The sequence below is a fragment of the Nipponia nippon genome, unplaced genomic scaffold, assembly GCF_047370975.1.
Source record: "Nipponia nippon isolate SJK-2023a ecotype South Korea unplaced genomic scaffold, ASM4737097v1 scaffold_3, whole genome shotgun sequence".
Classification (NCBI taxonomy): Eukaryota; Metazoa; Chordata; class Aves; order Pelecaniformes; family Threskiornithidae; genus Nipponia; species Nipponia nippon.
In genome coordinates, this window is record NW_028262347.1 from 65870334 (window position 1) to 65892216 (window position 21883).

At 42.9% G+C, this 21883-nt stretch overlaps 2 protein-coding genes across 3 annotated transcripts in view; both read left to right on the plus strand.

Moving 5' to 3' along the window:
- FAM180A (family with sequence similarity 180 member A) overlaps positions 1–18773 on the plus strand; it is a 29771-nt gene extending 10998 nt beyond the window's left edge. Inside the window, exons 2-3 of the mRNA XM_009473627.2 lie at positions 14880–14980; positions 16005–18773. Coding sequence (XP_009471902.1) covers positions 14880–14980; positions 16005–16346 — 443 coding nt within the window. The 3' untranslated portion in view covers positions 16347–18773. The remainder of the gene's footprint in view (positions 1–14879; positions 14981–16004) is intronic.
- A 1589-nt stretch (positions 18774–20362) lies between these two features.
- Positions 20363–21883, plus strand: part of SLC13A4 (solute carrier family 13 member 4) — a 38399-nt gene continuing 36878 nt past the window's right edge. For both annotated transcript variants that reach the window (XM_009473626.2, XM_087764679.1), the window contains exon 1: positions 20363–21135. In XM_009473626.2, the coding sequence (XP_009471901.1) occupies positions 21037–21135 (99 nt within the window). In that variant the 5' untranslated portion in view covers positions 20363–21036. The remainder of the gene's footprint in view (positions 21136–21883) is intronic.

Below are 21883 nucleotides of genomic sequence, written 5' to 3' on the forward strand. Positions count from 1 at the left end.
GTGATGTTCCCCGTCAAAGAAGCAAACGTATCTCCCCTGACACCTCAGTATATGAATGCTGCTGAACCCAAGGCTGGACCTCAGCACCCTCTGAATGTCTGCCCACTGAGGTGCTAGTCCCTCTCACTGCAGTTCAGCTGGGAGCAGCTACTTGAACATATTGTGGTTTACTTATCTGTTTTCAAGACTCAGTGCATTTCCTTATGGGTGCTTTTGTTGACAAAGTAGCACATGCATTATTTAAACAAAGTTATAAATCACCTTCTGAGTCTCCCTTTAACAACAAACCGGAGCGCTCACGCCAGCCTCTCTCTGTGACCCAGTGCAATGGGTAACAGCTACTAATCCAGTGTGTTTGAGGAGCTCAGCCATGACAAGCTAGTTTGCATTCTGCTTCATCCTTAATATCTGCGCACTGCTCAGAGGTCAAAAACAGAAATTAAAGATTACTGGGGATAACATTTAGAAGTATAAATAGGGGGACAAGTAGTCCCTGCCTTATTTTGTAGCCATGCTACATGTCAATCATCTACCCCTATAAATGATTAGTTTGTTGTATTAGTGTGTTCCAGTATCTCAGACTGATTCCCTCTTATCTATAGACCATAGACCAGTAATAAAAGTCCCCTAATACGACAAAAGAAAGTCACATGAAGATGACGTAAAATGAATACCAATCACATGTTCATAACCAGATGATCTCTATAAGCTTACCTAGGAGACCATCATCTCTACCAAGCTGCGGAAGAACTGTCATGCAGAATTATCACATGATTAAGTCTAGCTTTTGCAAGGAGTGCTTCTCTAGGCACAAGATAACAGATATCAGATTGACCAAAAGATTTTGCATTAGCAGCCTATAATGACAATCCACGGAGTGTATGCCTGCTGGCAAAAACTTTTCTAAGCAAGCACATTTCATTATGCAAGCTTCAGTGGTATAATTAGTAAGAAGAAAGCCCAAATCCAGGAAAAGACAGGTTGAAATTTACAATGTGAGTATCACAGCAGCTTATCTAAAGTGCTTCTCCACCGTAATAATGTCTTCTTTACTAGTCCTCGTGCACAGAGGAGTTAAATCAAAGAATAAACTCCCAGCTGGTTTCAGTCAGCAGCATGCTAGAGGTTTTCACTGGAAATCAAGTCTTCCTCCCTTTCTCCAAATTTATTCTTCCTACGTTTAGAGCATGAGGTCATTAACATTTCTTCCTTAAACACTTACTTAGACTATTTTACTGTAAGCCAAAATTTACTTTACAAGTTCAGCTCAAAAGACTCCAGGAGAAGAGAAAGGATAGTAAGGAAGAATAGCACTGAATCAAATACATGAGACAAATTGGCAGGGTCATCTTGGGCTGGGAGCCATTGAGAGATGGCATCCAGAGGGGCAGGAAATGCAGCAGCAAAAGATGTTGAATTTTGGATTTCCATCAATTTCAGGAGCAACTGTCAGCATTTTGTGCCTTTCAGGTCCCACTCCAGAAAACAAGATATTTGGGTTATTTTGTCGACTGTAAGATTTCTGTAAGCCTAATCTAACCTTCTCTTCCCTCCAATCCCAAGTGTGCTTTTCACAGCATAGGGCTCTCTGTGACCTGGCTGCCCGCAGAGCGGCATTACGGGGCTGGTGGTCCCAGCTCAGGTCATCTGAGGACCTCATCAACAATGTCCAGCTGCCTTTAGCAATTTGCAATACTCAAGGTTCTGGCAGGGCTTTCTGTATTTAATGGTGAATCCAGTTGTATGTCAGTCTCAGCTTTATTTCAGTAGATTGTGAAACCTGAAAGATCTAGGAATAGTCAGATTTTAGGAGAGCATGAAATAAGAAGGAACAGTGGAAAAATGGCAGCTTTGTAAACTGGAAATACCATATATGTGTTTGTGGCATGGGGAAGGCAGCTGTAAAAATAACCCATTTTGCATTCATCCTTCAGATTTCTTTGCTATGTTTCTGGCAATGTCACAGAGATTGTCTTGGTCCACCATTGTATCAGCACATATTGAAATCCAACGATCAGATTTTGTGGATGATTATATTTGAGTTCTGTTGATTTTTTCATATTATTTTCATGCAGATGCAGAAATTAACAGAAACAACTCATTTCCTCACAAAAAGGACACAGTATCCCCCTGCTTTTTGTTTATTGGGCAAGGCTGATTTATACATTTTCTCTATCCAGCACATATTCATGTCATTAAGAAAACCAGCAGCAGGTGCACTGACATTTGGATCTCAGTGAACATCTGGAAAGGCAGCTGGGGTTTCCCTGTTTTTGAAGAACAAGTGAAATCCCAAAGCAGAGGAAGCAGAAAACTGGGGTTTATGTATTCTCCTCCTAACAATTTATTTCAACTCAGATGGGGATTTGAAGGAAACGGGAAGACAATTCTTGTTCTTTCTAATCTGAGGGAGAAGAAATGATCAATATAATGTTTATTCCTCCTCAGTTTTGAGCTGTGATATTGATATTTAGTGAGTCTGAGGAATAGCTTGTTGTTTCACATGTGCTACTATATGTGGGTTAAAACACAAATAAAATAATAGTTTGTTAACAGTTCCTAGATCCACCATCAAACACTTGAATTTACTTCCTAGTTGAAACTATTCACAGATGGCTGAAGTGAATAACTCCAGGGTCCCCATAATTTCTTGGTTTTCTTCACCTTCACTAACAGCTCCATTGATCTCAGTGGGACAGTTCCCATAGGATAATTCAGCACAGGACAATTCAATCAGCAGTAACAAGAAACCTTCATTATTTTTCTTAATCTGCAGCTCATATGGCCATACATTTAAAGTCAAAATGCCCATGTATTTTTTCAGTTTGGCCACATACACAGAATTTCATGTAGTGTCCCTTTCAACAGATCCAATGCATTGTGTTTCATTAATGCATATTTTCTGAAAAGGCAGACAGTTCGAACTGGAAGACATCATGAGATGGAAACCTGCTAATTCTCTTGTTAGTATGTAGTAGGGCATTGCCATTCTTCCAGATCAAAAGCAAGGTAATTTCAAAGAGAGCTCCTAAATCTACATAGTATCGATTGTTTAGATAAAGCACATCATATTGTTCCTACTCTCTGAATAGACATTTTATGGAACTAGTCAATGACAACAGTTAATACTTGGACTGAAAAATGTGAGCTGTCATTCGTGGTAATGAAATAAAATTCTTACTGCTCCCTGCTAGGTCTGTGGTTCAAACTGGACCTTTGATTCCTTTCTCACCATCCAGTCTTGGAATAAATTTTAGATAGTCTTTGTGCAAGTTGAATTTACTCTGTTAAAAGTTCAGGGGATGTAAGCATAGAAGGGAAAGAAGTGTTTGGCAGCTAGTGGTCCTGCAGCCAGTCCTCGCCTCTAGCAGATGCAATGACTACACTAGTTGAGGTGGCCATCCACAGAAAGGAGCCCATGAGCTTGGTAGTTAGATCAAGGGTGCGTAGGTGGGAGGAAGGGCTTCTGCTTTTCCTAACCAGGGCTGATGTCCGTCCTTATGTCATCTGAGAACTCGAATCATCACCAAATGTCCTAAGAGCAGTTGGACCACACTTGCACTGGAAGTTTCTCACGTGTAGGAGCACTGCTGGAGTAGCAGCTGTGATGGGGAGTGGACAGCTAAAATCTACCACTCTTTTTTTGGTTTGCTTTTTTCCTTCATTCATGACCAGACAGACCCCTGGCTTGGCTCACTGTGTGGCCACACAAAGCAGCGTCAGCACAAAGGAAAGGAGAGAGAGCCTGACGGGGGGGCAGGCGTGCCAGACTGCCCCTTGCAGCTGCAGCTGTGATTAGGTCAGCCTCAGCAAAACCCCAGCTACTCAGTTGCCTTTGCCTGCCAGGAAACCAAGGAAGCCCAACTGAAAAAGAAATTACAATAAAAAGTAAAAAGGCCATTCTTAACTACTGGACACCTCCCCTCTGTGCTAAGTGTCTCAGCTCTGTGTAAATACATACCTGGGAGGTGGTGCAGGGTTCAAGCCCACCCCTTTGGGCTCTGTGATGCTAGTATAAAAAAGGCATAGAAATGGAGAATCTCCCTCTTTTGTTGGATGCAGATGGTAACCTTGCCACGAAGGATGAGGAGAAGGCAGAGGTACTTAATCCCTTCTTTACCTCAGTCTTTAATAGTCAGACTGGTCATCCTCCGAGTTTTCAGGCCCCTGAGCTGGGAGACGGAGATAGGATGCAGAGTGAAGTCCCAGTTGTTGAAGAGGTGGCAGTCACTGACCTGCTCCTCCACCTGGATGCGCACAAGTCCATGGGGCCAGATGGGATCTGCCCGAAGATACTGAGGGAGCTGGCAGAGGACCTGGCCAAGCCACTCTCCATCATTTATCAGCAGTCCTGGTCAACCGAGGAGGTCCCAGATGACCGGAAGCTAGCAAACGTGATGCCCCTCTACAAGAAGGGTTGGAAGGAGGATCCGGGGAACTATAGGCCTGTCAGCCTGACCTCGGTGCCAGGGAAGGTCATGGAGCGGATCATCTTGAGTGCCATTATGAAGCAAGTGCGGGACAACCAAGGGATCGGGCCCAGCCAGCATGGGTTTATGAAAGGGAGATCCTGTTTCACTAACCTGGTCTCCTTCTATGACAAGGTGACCCGCTTAGTGGATGAGGGGAAGGCTGTGGATGTTGTCTACTTGGGCTTTAGTAAGGCCTTTGACACTGTCTCCCACAGCATTCTCCTGGAGAAGCTGGCTGCACATGGCTTGGATGGGTGCACTCTACGCTGGGTTAAAAACTGGCTGGATGGCTGAGCCCAGAGTGGTGGCAAATGTAATCAAATCCAGTTGGTGGCCAGTCACGAGTGGTGTTCCCCAGGGCTCAGTGTTGGGGCCGGTCCTGTTCAATATCTTCGTTGATGATCTGGATGAGGGGATTGAGTGCACCCTCAGTAAGTTTGCAGATGACACCAAATTGGGTGGAAGTGTCGATCTGCTGGAGGGCAGGAAGGCCCTGCAGAGGGACCTGGACAGGCTGGATCGCTGGGCCGGGGCCAACTGCATGAGATTCAACAAGGCTCACTGCCGAGTCCTGCACTTCGGTCACAACAACCCCATGCACCGCTACAGGCTGGGGGAGGAGTGGCTGGAGAGCTGCCTGGCAGAAAAGGACCTGGAGGTGTTGGTTGACAGCTGCCTGAACATGAGCCAGCAGTGTGCTCAGGTGGCCAAGAGGGCCAATGGCATCCTGGCTTGTATCAAGAATAGTGTGGCCAGCAGGCCCAGGGAGGTGATAGTGCCCCTGTACTCGGCACTGGTGAGGCTGCACCTCAAGTACTGTGTTCAGTTTTGGGCCCCTCACTACAAGAAGGACAATGAGGTGCTGGAGCGTGTCCAGAGGAGGGCAACAAAGCTGGTGAAGGGTCTAGAGCACAAGTCTTACGAGGAGCCGCTGAGGGAGCTGGGGTTGTTTAGTCTGGAGAAGAGGAGGCTGAGGGGAGACCTTCTTGCTCTCTACAACTACCTGAAAGGAGGTTGTGGTGAGGTGGGGGTCGGTCTCTTCTCCCTAGTAACGAGTGATAGGATGAGAGGAAGCGGCCTCAAGCTGCACCAGGGGAGGTTTAGGTTAGACTTCTTCACCGAAAGGGTGGTCAAGCATTGGAACAGGCTGCCCAGGGAAGTGGTTGAGTCTCCATCCCTAGAGGTATTTAAAGAATGGATAGATGTGGTGCTCGAGGACATGGTATAGATGGACTTGGCAGTGCTAGGTTAACAGTTGGACTCGATGATCCTAAGGGTCTTTTCCAACCTTGACGATTCTGTGATTCTATGGAGAGAGATATTTGGTTTTGAAGGGCTTTCCTTTCAGAACAGGAATAGCATGATGCATAGAGCTCTTGGAGCTGCTGCAGTTCTGTCTTTTCCCATGGAGAGCTCTGATTTCCGTTGCTCCATTGTTCAACAGAAGAGTCATCCACTTTGCTCTGCTCCTAGGGTCCTTCCCCATGGCTCAGCACTGAAACACCAAGGCCTGACTGTAGTTCTTCCCTCCCTCACTCCCTCTCTTCTCTGCTCCTTCCTGGGGGAAATGGAAGTAGATTGGATCATTATGATATCCCTTCACTTGTTCATTCGTAAGAAACATTTTCAGATGTGTTTATCTAAGATTGCTTTGTGTCTTCCCCTTGCATAAGGGCTGTTGTGAGCAACACAGACAGGGAAGGAGAGGTGACCCTGCAATGAAGACAGGGATATAAAGCACTCGTTCATTTCTCAACTCTGCCTGAAATTAAACCTCTGGAACAGGGTTGATATTTCCTTTCTTTATTGCTGCCCTTCACTCATATAGTTTTTACCATAGCCAATCCCCAGTTCCTGGTAATATGGCAACAAACAGAAGGATAACAATATATTTCACTTACTACTTCTTTCCTTCAGTTTCTTTGGGTGCATTTTTTTCTCTCCACGCCTTCTGCGGCAGCTTTACTCCAGCACATTAAAGGCCTCTCTTGGCTGACTGCATCTTTTTTTGTGAGCATAAATAATTCCAGGTGGGAACCCCCTCCTTATGACCAAGGGAAGAATAAATAACACAGCATACATTGCTGCAGGCTGGGAACAGGTGAAAATGCTGCATAATGGAAATTCCATCTGAAGGAATAAATTCTCAGACCATTTTAGTTGGTTGATGCTAGTCATATCTTTGAAATCATTTTACTTAAATCATAAAAGAATACCCTCTGCCTCTCACAAACACAGTCTCAGATGCACCATTTCCTTCTCTAGCAATATCCATTTCTGTAAACATAAGGTTTTTTTGGTTTTTCTAATACACCTTTACATTTCTTCCTCATACCAAGTAGCTAGAAAGGCTATTACCACTCTAGTTTTTATATAGAAACTCTGTTGCACGTTAATCTAATCTAACACATCTCAGGACATTTATGAAGGACAGAAGTGTAGGTTGGAGTGGGTTCTGTTTTATGGAACTGAGACACCCTTTCAGAATATATGTGTTTCTTAAAAAGGAGATAAATTAGTAAAAGGTAACTTTTTGAAAAAACTTATTATGTGATGAACTAAGGAATTGAATACAATCTGTTATTAATTCTAAGGGTTTAAAATGGATTTTTTTTTCTAAGAACAGTGCTGCCTCTGGCCAACTTTTGTAGGGAGATCTTCTTCCTACATCTTTATTGACAAAACTTGGAATTTCAAGGTGGAGCTTTTTTCTTTTAACCATTCTTTTTATAACTAAAGAAGAAACAAATGTCTATTCTCACTTTTAGCCAACACGCAGGAATAAAGAGAGACCATTGCTGCTATTAATTTTAGTCTTAGGAGCTAAGATGGCAAGGATATGGAGCTGAAAGTAAAAAGAGGCAAATTTTCTTGGTAGCTGCTTTAAAAATGTGCTAGTTCATGGTGGTTTGTAATTAAAATGTCTTCTCCATCTTGCTGCAGTGTTCTCTTCAGGGGCATTGGGATTTAATCTCCCAATAATGGAGATTTAAAGGTATTAAAGTTGGAATGCAGAAGCCTTTGCATTACACTTGTTGTCACGGGATCTACTTACGTGAGTAACTGCAATTCTAGATGCAAGTTTCAGAAGCTAACCTATAGCACTGCAGTGTTTTTTCCTTGTCTTTCTAGGTTTTTGTGTGTGTTTCTCTTATTTTATTCCTCTTATTCTTCCTCCAGCTTCCCACCCTTTCCATTTCTCCTGTGCTAGGGCAAAGTGTTCAATCACTTCTAATACAGCAGGTTTGGTACAGAAAGGCAAAAAGTCAGGAAGCATAGAGGAGCTATGCCTGAGCACGCTCCATTGCAGGGCTGGCCAGCCAAAGCTCAGGTTCTGCCCTGGCAGCAATTGCAGGCCCAAGGGAGTATAAACACCTTGCAGATGGTGAACACACATCCTTGTGGGGATGAGGCAAGTGCAGGACAAGAAGTAAAGAAGGATGGGATTACTATGCCTAAAACCTGTTCATCACTTATTAACACTGCACTTTTTGTGATTTACATTACTACTTTCACTGCCCACCACACACCTCTCACAGGTCAACACCACTTCACCCTGGAGGAAGCAATGCTTGTGGTGCCAAGATCTGCTGCAGGCACAAAGCAGGTACTTGCTCAGGGCAGCAGGATGGTAAGGACAGGTATTCCACAGTTAGCCTGAGGTAGCAAACTGGGGACAGTGAATTGTTACTCTAGCAATGTAGCAACTCAGCATAACAACCAAAGAGTCATCTGACAGAAACAAAACCCTTTACATAGAAAATATAGTTCTGGTCTGATTGTAAACCCTCATAAGCAAGGTGATCAAAGAGGAACATGAAACAAAAAGCCTTTATCAAGCGTATGCAAACTTTGACACTCATGTCCTCTTCTATTCTGCAATGCATGGTCAAGGAGAAATGTAGAGACTGAGTTCAAAACAATGCTTCCCATACACTGTTAAATAAAATCCTCTTGTGAGCATTTCAGGTTTTTGCCCTAAGATCCAAAGCAACAATGACCTCTAGGAACTGCCCAGCAGTCTCTGCAACAAAATAGGTTCAGCCAGGCTATATCACTCATAATTTTTGCATGGCATTAAAATGGCTGGTGCATCTGCCTATACAATCACCTTGGGAACAGTGCTGAGTTCATTTGCTTTGGCAAATGCTTGAATTAATCTTGAAGAATCATCTTTATCAAAGAAGTCAGTGCTAGTGAGAAAATCTGTTATCATGTTAGCAACAAATGTCTTCTCTTGACAGGAGCCTCTGGGTGTCCTGAGATCCATTTAGTGCAAATTCCAGGCAGGTCAGAGAAAAATGTCATGACACAGGGAAAATTTCCAGCTCACTAGTGGAACCAGCATATGGTTCAGACTGGCTAACAGCAAGCTTAAAAAGGTTATGCATCTGCCCCAGGAGATGGCTTTTTTGACTCTTGCAGGAACTGGCATAAAAAAAAGGCTGAGCATGGTCATGGATTTTTTTATTTGCTTTTCTAGCCATGTGATATCTAGGCTAGGGAAAAACTCACACCACTGGAGTATAATTCAAATGCTCTGTGTCTCTGGGCTTGTTACAGGACAGAACAAAACAACAATAGCCAATTAATTTATAAAAAAATGTTTTACATACTTTACCGTGTCTTCATGAACAATAACCTATAAAGTTTTACATTTTCTTTTCCTTTCATTTAGGAGGCAGTATGCATATTTGTTTCCATGCACAAAGGCACTCACAGCACTGAACAACTATTTTGTAGTAAACACTTTTATTCCCTGCTTTACCAATAAGATAAAGCCAAATAGGGAGAAATTGCTGTCATTATAATTTGGGATGCATTAACTTCTTTCTATTGAGGTCTAGGAGTCCTGACTTCACAAGCTTTGAGCAGGAAAGGGAAACTTTTGCTGTGAGGGATCAAGCTGGATGTACTGCTGAGCTCGTAGTAGTTTCTCACTACTAAGGGGTGGTTGTGAGCTTGCAGCAAAAAGATGGTTGTGGTGGTCTGAGAGGATATGGTTTTGCAGAGCCCTATTAATCCCTGTTACAACTGCTGGCAAACACATAAAGGAGTTTCAGAGATCACTTTTCATTTTTAGGTCCATCACTGAACAGGAACTGCTGCTGCCTCTGCAACCACTCGCTGCCTTGCATTCCCAGAAATAGGGGGCTGGTCCCAGGAAGCCAATGATGCCCAAAGAAATTATTTTCATGAGTTTCTTTAGAGTCAGGCCCTAGTAATCTAAGACAGGAGGACACAATGGGAAGCCTGCTGAATGAATTTGGCTTATAGGACAACTCCAGCTGGGCCACCGCTTTTCCTATGCCAACAGGCGACTCTCCTTTGCTTTGCTTGCAGGGAGTCAGGAGTTTTGGCCCACAAGTCCTTCTTGTTCCTCTGCTCCTCCTGTGCTTCATGAAAGGGGTCCCACTGAAGCAATGAGATAGCCCTTTTCCATGCCCCTGAAGTCCATCAAAATAATTCCTACTGAGTCATGACCCCAGTTAAACTGTGTTCATGTCCTGGAGACTCAGGGAGCTGTACGTGCTTTGGAGTGATGGCCTGCACAGGGCCTGATTCATGCTCTTGGCTTCACTCCTTTTCGTAGGAGAAGAAAAGGGCACTGATAATGCACAAATAATTGAGCACTCCTGCAGCTATGCTCTGTACTTATTGAGCAAACACATCACAGGCAGCAATTGGGAAATCATGAGGAGTGTGGACTGGAAAGCAAAACCAAACATATATACTCTCACCAGTGAAACTGCATGGAAAACCTGGGAGAGGATCACAAATGTTTATCACATGGCTAATGAGGTCCAGAAAATTCTGGCACTGTTCTTAAAAAAGATGAAAGCATTTTTAAAATAAAACTATTGTCAGCCTCAGATGTGATGTTACATTTAAACCGTAAAGAAATTTCTAAGCTGTCATGAGCTAAATAGTTAGAGGCAGGCCAACGAGTCAGCAAATACATATGCAGCTTTTGTTTAAAAACCCAGATAGTCCTTAAGGAGAAGTGGAGTTGAGTCAACAGAGCCACAGGAGACTGGACAGGCTCCTGCAGTGAGCGGTGCAGAAAACAGGGACTCCTGCACCACATTCTGACAGGCACTTTTAGCCACCCTTAGGACTAGACTTGTTGGCTGCCCACCACCTTCAGGCACAAGCAGTGGTGCGCTCCAGGGCACAGGATACGGCTGTTCAGAGTCAGGCAGCTGGGCTGGCAGTGGGTGGCGGTGCTCAGGCACACTTCTCCCATCCACCTCCAGCCCTGAGGCCTCAGTGGGCAGCAAGGGAGGTCAGATCAGGGAGCACTCCTAAGGCCCCTCTGCACAAGGGATTTGGAAGAGGATGAGCCTGGTAGTACACAGATAAGTAATAGAGAATGTTTTCAGTAAGGATAATCAAAACCTTATTTTTCCTACCTCATCTCTGGGGATCATAAGCTTTTTATTATGTGACTGTTCAGCCCTTAGGACAGAAGCACCCATGTCTCCATTGGAGTTGACTTGACACATTTGTAAGAGAAGTAAAAACAATAAATCAATAGGAGTCTCTCTGCTGACTTCAGAGATCACTGGATTGGGATTTCTCTGTCAATACTTATTAGGGATCTCTACTCCTCAGACATTCATGGCTACTGCCATTGAAACAACATCACCATAAAATGACGCACATTGCTCTGCATCTTCCTATGAAATAATTGCTTGATAGCTTTACAAGGAACTCACTTGGGGAAGAAAATAGTAAAGAGATGGTAAGTCACAGTAATACTCCTCTGCTGTTCTTTGATACTGTCCAGCCAACTCATGTCAGAGGTGGAAGTAAATGCAGGAAGAAGTAAAGTCAGCAGAAAAGTTTCAAGTGGAATTTGCAATCACTAAATGCAGAAACTGGCTGCAAATCTTTCTCTATCTCTGCTTTTGTGCTTAACTTACATGTGTGTTGTCAGCGTAATGAAGATCAGAGAGTGCTTGCTCTAAATGCTCACACAGTCTCAGAGGAACTCGTGAATTCATGGAGAGGACTGTGGAAGGAGTGATGGTAGAAGGATTTGACCACTGTGCAGGAAGAGAGAGAAAGGGAAGGACTGCAATAAAATGTGGATCAAGAAAATCAGATCACCATGACAAATACAAACGAGCTCTGAAAGAGTTTCTGAGTAGAATCTCTAATAACTGTAACAAAGTTTGATATGTTTTGGGAATAAGATAATGAGATCAGGGAGTCAGTGGTAGCCTGGTCCCTACAGAGGATGGCATGCTTCTGATATGCATACAAAGTTCTTTCTCACAATATAGCAGCTCAGGCTCTTGTCCCTTTGAATCTCCTAACCTAATCCCTGTCATTCTGGGAACAGCTGGGTAGGAAAACCAGGCTGCTTTCTGAGGTGTTACCTCTGATTCAGCAAGTGGGTCAGTACCAAACTGATAACATGGCATTCATTTTCGTGCAAGTCCTTCACTGAGGCTTTTCCGGGTGAGTGGTGATGGGCTGAATCTGATGACTCCTAGCTCAGCTCCATGGTAGGAATCTACACTTGGCCTGAAGGCTAAAAGCGATCAGTGTGATCACAATAAGCATGACAGCACTGCAGCAAGATGCCATAAACACCTTTTCCATGGCTCAGGAAATATTCGAGATGTAAACCATCTGCATATGTAGAGGTACTCTACACTCTGAGGCTGTTCCCACTGAAAGGGCATCTAAAAGACATAAAAATGAATCGTCATCATTATGGACTGGATTTCTGCCAGCTGCTTAGTAATTAGAGTTTTAATTGCCCTGTAATAAGTTTTAATTACTCAGCAATTAGTGCTTGAAGTTTCAAGTGCTTCACATGCACTCAACTGCATTCTCAAACTGCCAAGAGCAAAAGATGGAATAGCTCCAGTGTGTCTCAGGAAAGCTCTGAGCAAGAGGAGTGAACATCAGTGATGGAGCAGCAGCAGAAAATGGGTATAGCCCCAGTTGTCAGCGGTCAGCCAGGCAAATACTCTCGCAGAGCAGAACCTGCAGGCAGCTTGTGACCTTTCCCAAACTCACCACCTCTTCAGCTGGGCCAGAGAAGATGCTTGGGTGGTAAAGGCATCATGCTCGGGAAAGGTTACTGCAGAGACCAAGTCCTTGTCAATACCTTTGTTCTTTTACTTGGTGCATTCATTCCTTCAGGCTTTTAGTCACATACCCTGCAAGTACTATTTGGTTATTTAAACAAGTTTTAATCTAAACTTGCATGGATCCAATAGGAAGCACCTAGCTCTGTAGGTGTCTTACCAAAATGCCTGAAACCCATCCCTGCAAGATGCATTTACAGTTAGTAGTATCCAGCTGCAGTATGTTTATTGCAGTTCAGCAAAGTGCTTTACCTATACTATATTGCCTAGCTAATTTAAGGCCAAAATACCCTTTGCTAGGTCAAGCATGAATTACTTCATACCTAGTATTATCCCAATTAATTTTCCTCATGCTAGATAGTAAAGGTCCTAATTAACACAATCTCTGAGGGCTTGGTTTCTTTCTCCTTGCATTACTTGTACTTAAATATCATTAACAAGTCAAACTTCAACAAAAAGTCAACAGTTCGCAACAGCCCAGGAAACAGGACTGCATTTAGGCTACAGAGTCTATGCATTTCAAAAGGTGTTTTTTTCCTTTTTTTAACTAGTTTCTAAATTTATCTATTCGTAAACAATAGTTAAAGTTCAGAAGTTAAGTTTATGAGGAAATGCACTGATAGTCACATAAGCATAACTTTAAAAAAAAAGCTTCCTGTTCCTGAGTATTAGAAAAAAAATAACAAATCCAAATTGTGGTTACCTAAACATCAACATCTAAATCATATACACATAACATTAAACAAAACAGAGTTTTTCCCCCCTGCTCTGAAAGGAGCTGACACCTTTTAATAGTAGCTAGTTACCTGCTTAGTAAGCTAGTTAGTAACTCAAAGCATTTAGGTGGTCTGTAATGAAGTATCAGATATTTTCTATACTCCAGGCTCTTCAGGTTATTGATTCCACAAATGCTCTACCTCACTGGGGTGCTGAGTTCAGGGGCTATACATATGTTTTCTGTCTCATTTCCCTGAGACAATAGCTATAGTACACTCCACAGTGGTGAATAAATACCTGATCCTAGCAGACTTTGTTGTTGCTGGCTATAACACTGTGAAGCATTAAAGTCATAATAAATTGGGATTCACCTTATTGAGTGTAGCTGTCTTGTCTAAGCTCGTAACAGGCTCAATGAATAGACATAGGCATCTCCAAAGGGTAAGTCACTCCTTCCAGACATATATGCCCAGGACAGATGAGGGTGATCTACTCTTTGGAGGAGCTGTCTCTATCAACTAAGAAGAGATCAACTTTTAGACAGCTGAAACCAGGAGAAATATAGGGCCTTGAAAGTGTGTCCGTAGGAGAATAGCCTGAAGAAAGTAGGCTGTGTTGAGGGTCAGTGTTGATTTCCCCTTGCAGAGCCAGGAGAAGAACATGTATTTCAGGCAATGTTGATCATAGAATCATAGAATCGTTAAGGTTGGAAAAGACCCTTAGGATCATGGAGTCCAACCGTTAACCTATCACTGTCAAGTCCACCACTGAACAATGTCCTCAAACACCACATCTACCTGTCTTTTAAATACCTCCAGGGATGGAGACCCAACGACTTCCCTGGGCAGCCTGTTCCAGTGCCTGACTACCCTTTTGGTGAAGAAGTTTTTCCTAATATCCAACCTAAACTTCCCCTGGAGCAGCTTGAGGCCGTTTCCTCTTGTCCTATCACTTGTCACTAGGGAGAAGAGACCGACCCCCACCTCACCACAACCTCCTTTCAGGTAGTTGTAGAGAGCAATAAGGTCACCCCTCAGCCTCCTCTTCTCCAGACTAAAAAACCCCAGCTCCCTCTGCTGCTCCTCATAAGACTTGTGCTCTGCACCCTTCACCAACTTCGTTGCCCTTCTTTGGACACGCTCCAGCACCTCGATGTCCTTCTTGTAGTGAGGGGCCCAACACTGAACACAGTACTCGAGGTGCGGCCTCACCAGTGCCGAGGACAGGGGCACTATCACCTCCCTGGTCCTGCTGGCCACACTATTCCTGATACAAATGTTGATTGATGTTGCAGTTATCATTATTATTCCTTATAGCATGGCTGCACCTCAGAGTCCCAGGCCTGGATTATCAACCACTCTGTGTTAGACACTGTACAGATACAGTACAAACAGCTAACCTCCATCCCTAGTAGACTATAGTCAAAGCAGTCCATGCTGCCCATTTTATTTACAGTGAGAAGTCATACTGTACAGTAAGTCTTTGCAACAGGCAGTTCTTTGGTTGAATTTACTATTGAAAAGTGCTTCCTCTTTTCAGTGTTTGCCACCCTATGGAACCTCTCTTTCCCATTATTATTTTCCAGCTATGCTTTTCCCAGCTGCTCAACGATTCAAGAGGTCCTCAGCTGCCTTCCTTAACCCAGTGCTACAAAACTCGCTGGAAGACGTGGTCCTGCTTTATGAGGTTCAGTATATGGGAGCAGATGGTACCTTAAGCACTAATCAAGACTGCAGTTACTATCCGCACTGGGGTTATCCATTATCTGTTTTAAGTCATGTTTACTCATCCCAGCAGTAAATCCACTGCTGACTATGTAATAGCTCAGCAGAAGGGAGGGAACAGACATATATATGACAAACTTGGCTCTTTCAGCACTTAAGCAGGCATCGGTTGCCTGCGGTACCTCAAATGTGGGTTCTAGCTCATTGACAGGCAAAGTGAAAACCAGAGCAAATGGCTTTCCACTGAAAGTAACTTTCTTCCAGAACAGTTATGTATTAACAACACAATGCATTTAAATTCTTTGGTGTAAGTCTCAGTCCCAAATTATTTGTTCAAATCGTTAAAGCAACGAGTATCAGTCATTGCAAAGTAATCCCAAGGGCATGACTGTTTCACTTAAAAATTATTTCAGTTCCCCCCTTTCATAGCAGTGGAGACTGCAGATGTATTGTACAGTCTGGACCGGTGTCATATGGTTAGCTAAGGGAAAGTGGCCCACCTGAAGAAGGTGCATGGGTCAAATCTAACTATCCCACGTCTTGAGAAACTGAGATTGTATGTCCAAACAGGGGAGATGGGCTGGGAAGCCATTGCTGTGCTCTCTTACACAGAGCTAGGCCACCACTGCTACCCCTGGCAGGGTAAACGGCCTTTCCCAGCTGTGCTGTTGTCTCCACCTCTCTAATCCCTGTGTGGCACCAGCAGCAACCCATGCCTGTTTTGGACAACAGAAGACTACCTGCTTTTTCCTTTTCCTCTCTCCTTTCCCCATAGCCTGTCTCTAATTTTCCCAGGTAGGTAACACAGGAGTCCAATGTTCACACAGAGACTTTCTGTTCTGCCCCACCTCCAGCCAGTGTAATGAGAGTTTTTTCTCCATTTGATCTAAAGTAAAGACCTAAGGACATGTTGTTAATTCACATTTACTCTGCGTAGAGTCTCTTGGAGAAGATAAATAGCTTTCTGTGTTCTGATTTTGTACCAGTTTCTTTTAGCTGAGCTTGAGATTGACAAAGGTCAGAGGATCTCCATCAAAGATGAGGAGCTCGCTTCACTGAGAAAGGCTGCTGAATTTGACATCATCTGTAATGAGATTATCCCCAAGAGCATCACAGAGATCCGCAGGCTGAGTAGCAGGCTGTCTTCCTACCCAAGGGTCCTCAAGAAAGAAGACTTTGAAAGGACAGTGCTGACCATGGTCTACACGGCCTACAGGGCTGCTCAGTCCCAGGGGCACCAGAAAGACGCTTGGGCTGAATCCTTTGTCGATCTTTACAAAGCCCTGAAACACGACTTGATGTTCCCATACAACAAAGAACCATCATAGTGAGAGACTTGATGCAATGGCAACTCAGCCACCTCTTCTGGTTGATAAGGGACACATCTAGCACGTCCTCCACTTTATTCTATAAAGAGTTTAATAGCCTGCTTCATGAAAGATTATTTGTTTTCTAGCTCCCTCTTGTGGAATCCACTTTATAGTTCCATGTTAAATAGGGAAAAATGTTGTCTTCAGTCCTGGGAATGAAATTTCTGTGCTGGCTTGGAGGCACATTCTGTGACAGGCAAAGAAGAGTCTGGTGTATACTCCAGACAGACATGCCCTCGTTTCATCCTGTGGGTTTCCTATAAGCAATACATAAGTATACTATGCTTATGCTCACATACCTATGTGTATCTGGAGAATGCTGTTTTCCTAGTCGGAGAAACAAATTCATATTTTGGCTGGCCAGTAAAAGAATATTTTAAAGATATGCAACGGACCTCTGTAAAAGGAAGAGGTTTCATAACTGTCAGCCTTCAGAAATTATGCCAAATATTATTCATTTCAAATATTCTTGTAAATAAGCACTGTCTGATTCACTTCATTTGGCTGAGCCAGTTTTTAATTGCAATGACATTTGCAGAAGACAAAGGGCATTGTGGACACCAGCAGCAAACAATGCTTGTGAACATATTCCCTGCTTCCTAGAACCACCCTTCCAAGCAGTCTTCCTTCATTATTTGCACATGACTTTGCCTCTGCTCCTTGTTTTTTGAAGGGAACATGGATTTGTCCTCAGTGGAGTAAAAGGCAAGACAAAGGCCCTGTTTAGTTTAATGATGACACATTTTTCCTGGTTCTATCACTTGAACATAGATCATCTAAACCCGTGCTTCAGAATCCCCCTGAGGCACGGGAGGAAGGTGCATTAAAATATACCTGGTGCTGAATTTAGCATTGTGGCTCATTTTTGGTGGTAAATTATATATTCACTTGTGTATATGTGTGTGTATGTTCATGCATGTATGTGCACGTAAGTGCTGAGTACATGGAAGAATCCTAAATTATTCAGTCAGGGAACAATTGCATCTGACCTCTTAGCAGAAAAGGCCATTCACTGATCCAGTGGTGGGAATTATGAATTTGGGAGCAGTGGAAAAGCAGTACTTGTTTACAGCAAGATTTTTTTGTAGGGATAGTGCAACTGATGATTATAAACCACAAAAAAAATCATGGACAGAAAATGGACAGAAAAAGGAGATATATCTTGTCAGACAGATGACTAGCAATGAAAAATCCAAACTCTTCTAAAGCAAATCCACTAATTTTTGTGAACAAGTTATACAAACTCTGTTTCTCTGTTGATGTTAGAGATGCTTCTACTTCCAGAGCATGGGAAAACAGCTGAGCATTTATTTCATCCTTTCATACCAGCACTCTATCTCTCTATTTGCGTAATATCTTAAGGAGACAGGCTCAAATCACAAATCCCTGAGGCTGTAAAAGAGAATTGAGGATTCCAACCCCAGTTCTGAATCACGTTTAACTGCTTTTGCATTACTTGAGCACAGGAATGAACTCTTCTGTGTCCCTTAACAGGGATATTCCAAGGACTGGAAAAAATCCATCCAGCACCACCTTGTTGCAGCAAACAGCAAATAGTGCAAGCAGTCAGAGCACACCGGGTTCGGCAATCATCCATGGGAATGTGAAACCACAGCAGCCTTAGGGGCAGGCTGGCAATGGCATAAGCAGCTGGACAAAGGGCTTATAAAAGACACAGTCAGTCCTGTTTCTCCCAGCAGTTTCTGTGTGTGTATGCATGAGTGTGCATGTTTGCATTTAGACACACATATGTGTAGGTGCGCTTTTATACCTGAAGATCTTTGTTGGCCGTCTTCAAAGCCTAGCTGGCATATGGCAAAGTAAACTGAAAACCTTGACCACAAAGGTATGAGCCACATGTGTCTGTCTCCTCTACTTGCACACACAGTTCAGCACCCACAAAGTAGCTTTGCGCTGCAGCCCACATGCCCTTTAAGCCTTCAGCATAAACACTGATGATCTGTTTGTGTTTTCTTCCCACACTATGCTTTATAAACACATGGAGGGGAAATGCCATGGAGCGCACTCCTGCCTTTCCAGCTCTGCTTCTTGGCTCCCTAAAGCACCACTTGCTGGAAGAGCCTGGAACCAGGGCAATTCATAAATTCCTTACAGCCAGTGACTCCAAGTCTGCAAAGATAACAAGCAAGAGCACCACAGCAAGTATTAATTGCTAGCAGTCACCATCCAGAGAAATACCTCCCAGCCACTCTCTTCACTCCACAGCAGGACTGTCCAGCAGTCAGGTTCTACTAATCAGTAAGTATCCCATAGAAAAGAATTACAGATAATTTTGAATACCCAGTCATTCCCTATGGCATACATATCTTATTGTACCTTACAAATAGGTAATTGAAACCTTTATCTCTGCAACAGAAAATAAAGTTTTTCTGAGTTTCTTTCCCTCCTCCCATTACTGTGTGTAGTGTAAGAAAAAAGATTTATTCCTTGGGAATATGCTTGGACTGCCCAGGTTAATTTAACAGAGACTGTTAAGGTAGTAATAAAAATATTCTACATAAAACTATGATTTTGCGTTGTCTTTGATTTCAGCAGCAGATTTACTATTTAGCAACTTGCAACTTGAGTAGTTGGTTATCTTGGACTGTGAAACTCTTCATGGGAGCAATGGTATAAGAGAGAAAAGGGAACAGCCCTTCCCTCTGACTGGCAGGAGGAGGTAATGACTAGGAACAAGAGTGCCTGCTTTTTCCAGAGTTCAGATGGGAAGGAGCACTCAGCTCTTTGGGCTTAGGGCAGTTTCCCTCCCTCAGTATTGCTTAAGATGCAGGCGTTGGTTGCCCGCTCCCTAGCTCAGTTTGCATCTCATCACTTCAGACTGAGTCATGTTTATAGACAGTCCTTCTCTCACAGGGTGAAGAGCCATTGCCTCTAAATGGCACCTTTTATCCACCCTTTGACCTTACAGATCATAAAAAAGTGAAATAAAACATAGATTTTTTTCATTTAAAATAAAACATTTTTAATTTTTTTAATTTGAGTGCTTTAGACATTCTTCTAGTTCCTCTGAAACAACTGACAAAACACATACAAATTCCCTGGCTGTATTGGACAACCCAAAATCTTCACATTAACTATATTTTTGCTTCCAGAAATAATTGCTAAATTTGCCTGAAGCGTCTCAAGGTTCTGTTGCTTGAGGGAAGTTTCAAGGTATAGAAATGTTACACAGTCTTAGATACAATTACTAATATCAGGAAGAATTCATCCTGCACATCAAACTCCTCTGCAGGTCTGCCTTTGCCAGTTCTCCAAGATTCAGTGCCACAGAGGCATCTCAGTTCAGTCTGGGGAGCTCGGTTTGTGTCTGACTAGCAGAGTGTAGGGAGACGATAGGCAAGCAAGGATTGGGAGCAAAGAAAGTCCTAGGTGTGTGGCTTCCTATGATACAGGGCAAATGGATGTCCATCTACAGGTTGTGCATGCAACCAGCCAATGGATTCAGCCCTAAATCTCCAGTACTTTCTGCCCCACAAAAAGCATTAATAACGGCAGAGTTGTAGGAATATTTCTCCACTAGAAGACTAGAGTAGAAAGCCTAAAAATGCTCAATTTGCCTCTGAATCCTACTGTTACTGAGGGCACGTGAATCAGTACAAAAATCAGCCCATGCCTCATGAATAAGTGATGTTCATGGATCAGGATGGAAGAAACATGAAAGACAAAAGATACTGTCTAGAAAACAATGATTATTTATTTATCCTCAGTACTGGGACCTTGAAACAATAACAGACTGTTCAGCAACTGAAAAAGGTCTTTTTGTCTGTTTGTGTGCATGTCAGAAAGAGAAGGCTGCTGATTTTCTCAAATGTTCTGACTAGGTTTTGGATAATGGGTGGAGCAACTACACTTTCCACAGTCCTCATTGGTGAATTAGAGTTGCATGAAGCTTTTTAACAAGTTTTTATCTTGAGACCAAGTATAATCTGTGTTGGAATTGCTGCCCTGTGAATTCCAAGCTCAAGGCAAAAGTAGGGTAAAGGTAGATACAAAGTTGAAGCCGACTATAGCAAAGAGACAAAATCTGGAGGAGCTGCAGATGGTTTAATTTTTTTTTTAAGAAGGAATACCTGCAAGTTTGTTTCTGTGCACTGAACAATAGATTTTTGGTTTTAATAATTTTCCAGCAGAAAAGAAACTTGTATTTTAGACATTCAGAATATCAAACAGGAGGAAAAGAAGCAGCTTGAAACATATCTTGTCCAGTTAACGAAAACAGGAATTACATTGCTGGATGATGGAAGAAAAAAACCTTCCAAAACATGGGGATAAGAATGCAACACATCTACACCTGTGATTCTGAATTAAAAAGAAAAATTGTCAAAAGACCACTATGCTCCAACTTGCAAATCTCTGCATGTTATCGTGTGGTAATAATTTGGATGTCCTGGTGAGCCCTACTTAAACTGAATGTCTTTTTAATTGAAAAATCATTAAGGTTTCTTTCCAAAACAACTGATTGAAGACTAAACAAATTAAGGAAGCTATTTTAGGTGACTGGGTGGGGATAGGAAATGAGGCAGTGAGAAGCCTTTCAGGGAAATCAGGCACAGGTGAAGGAAAACGTGGGGTGGAAGTTGGAGTATCTGAGGAACCAGAGAAGAAAGCCACCAGAAAGTAAAAGAGTATGGCAATGATGAAGGAGATTCTCCGATCAAGAAATCTCTTGCTCGTTGTTCTCATTCCACTTCTGCTGCTTCCTCTGCCACTCTTATATCCCAGCAGTGTAAGTACCTTTTCATTTTCTTTTTAACAAAGCCTCCGAGTGCAGGAGGTTGTCATGATGGATAAGTCCGTAGTGTGCAAAAAGAAAGGCAAAGACCTAAATAAGCATTGCTCTTAGAAAAATCCAGGACTCAAATTTGAAGGACTGGGAAGGTCACTTAGAAGTCATCACAGTAAGAATGAGATCTACCTTGAGTCATGACACAAGCAGAGCTGAAGAACCAGGTGAAGCTAGTAAAGCACTACTTTAAAGCAGAAATATTGTATCTCTTCTTTTTCTACAATAATGCGTGTGTGGAAGGGGCAACAGAACAAACATACCCAATAACATTTGCATTAAGGAGAGGTCTTTAAAAGGAATACTTTCAGTGTTTTTAGTTTTTAATAATAAGCGCATGGAGGGATTTTCAATTTAGAGAGGGTTTATAGGACAGCAATTCAAGTGAGGCAGGAGCTAAGACTCAGTGACAGACATGTAGAACCATACATGGCATTCATTATTCTAAAGCAGGTGTAGGCACCTCTACTGAAACATTGCAGCTCTGGCAATGGCTAATAAATGATGGCTCAGAGACGTACACAATAATACAAAGGAGGCAATAGTCTGTGCTTAACACACACACCAGGGAATAGGAGTGAATGCAGCTGCATTCCTGACACTCTTTTGGAGCTACTGAGCACCCTTGGCCATGTACTTAACTCTTCTCTGTGCATGTCTTTGCAGTTGTAAACCACAAAATAACAATGTT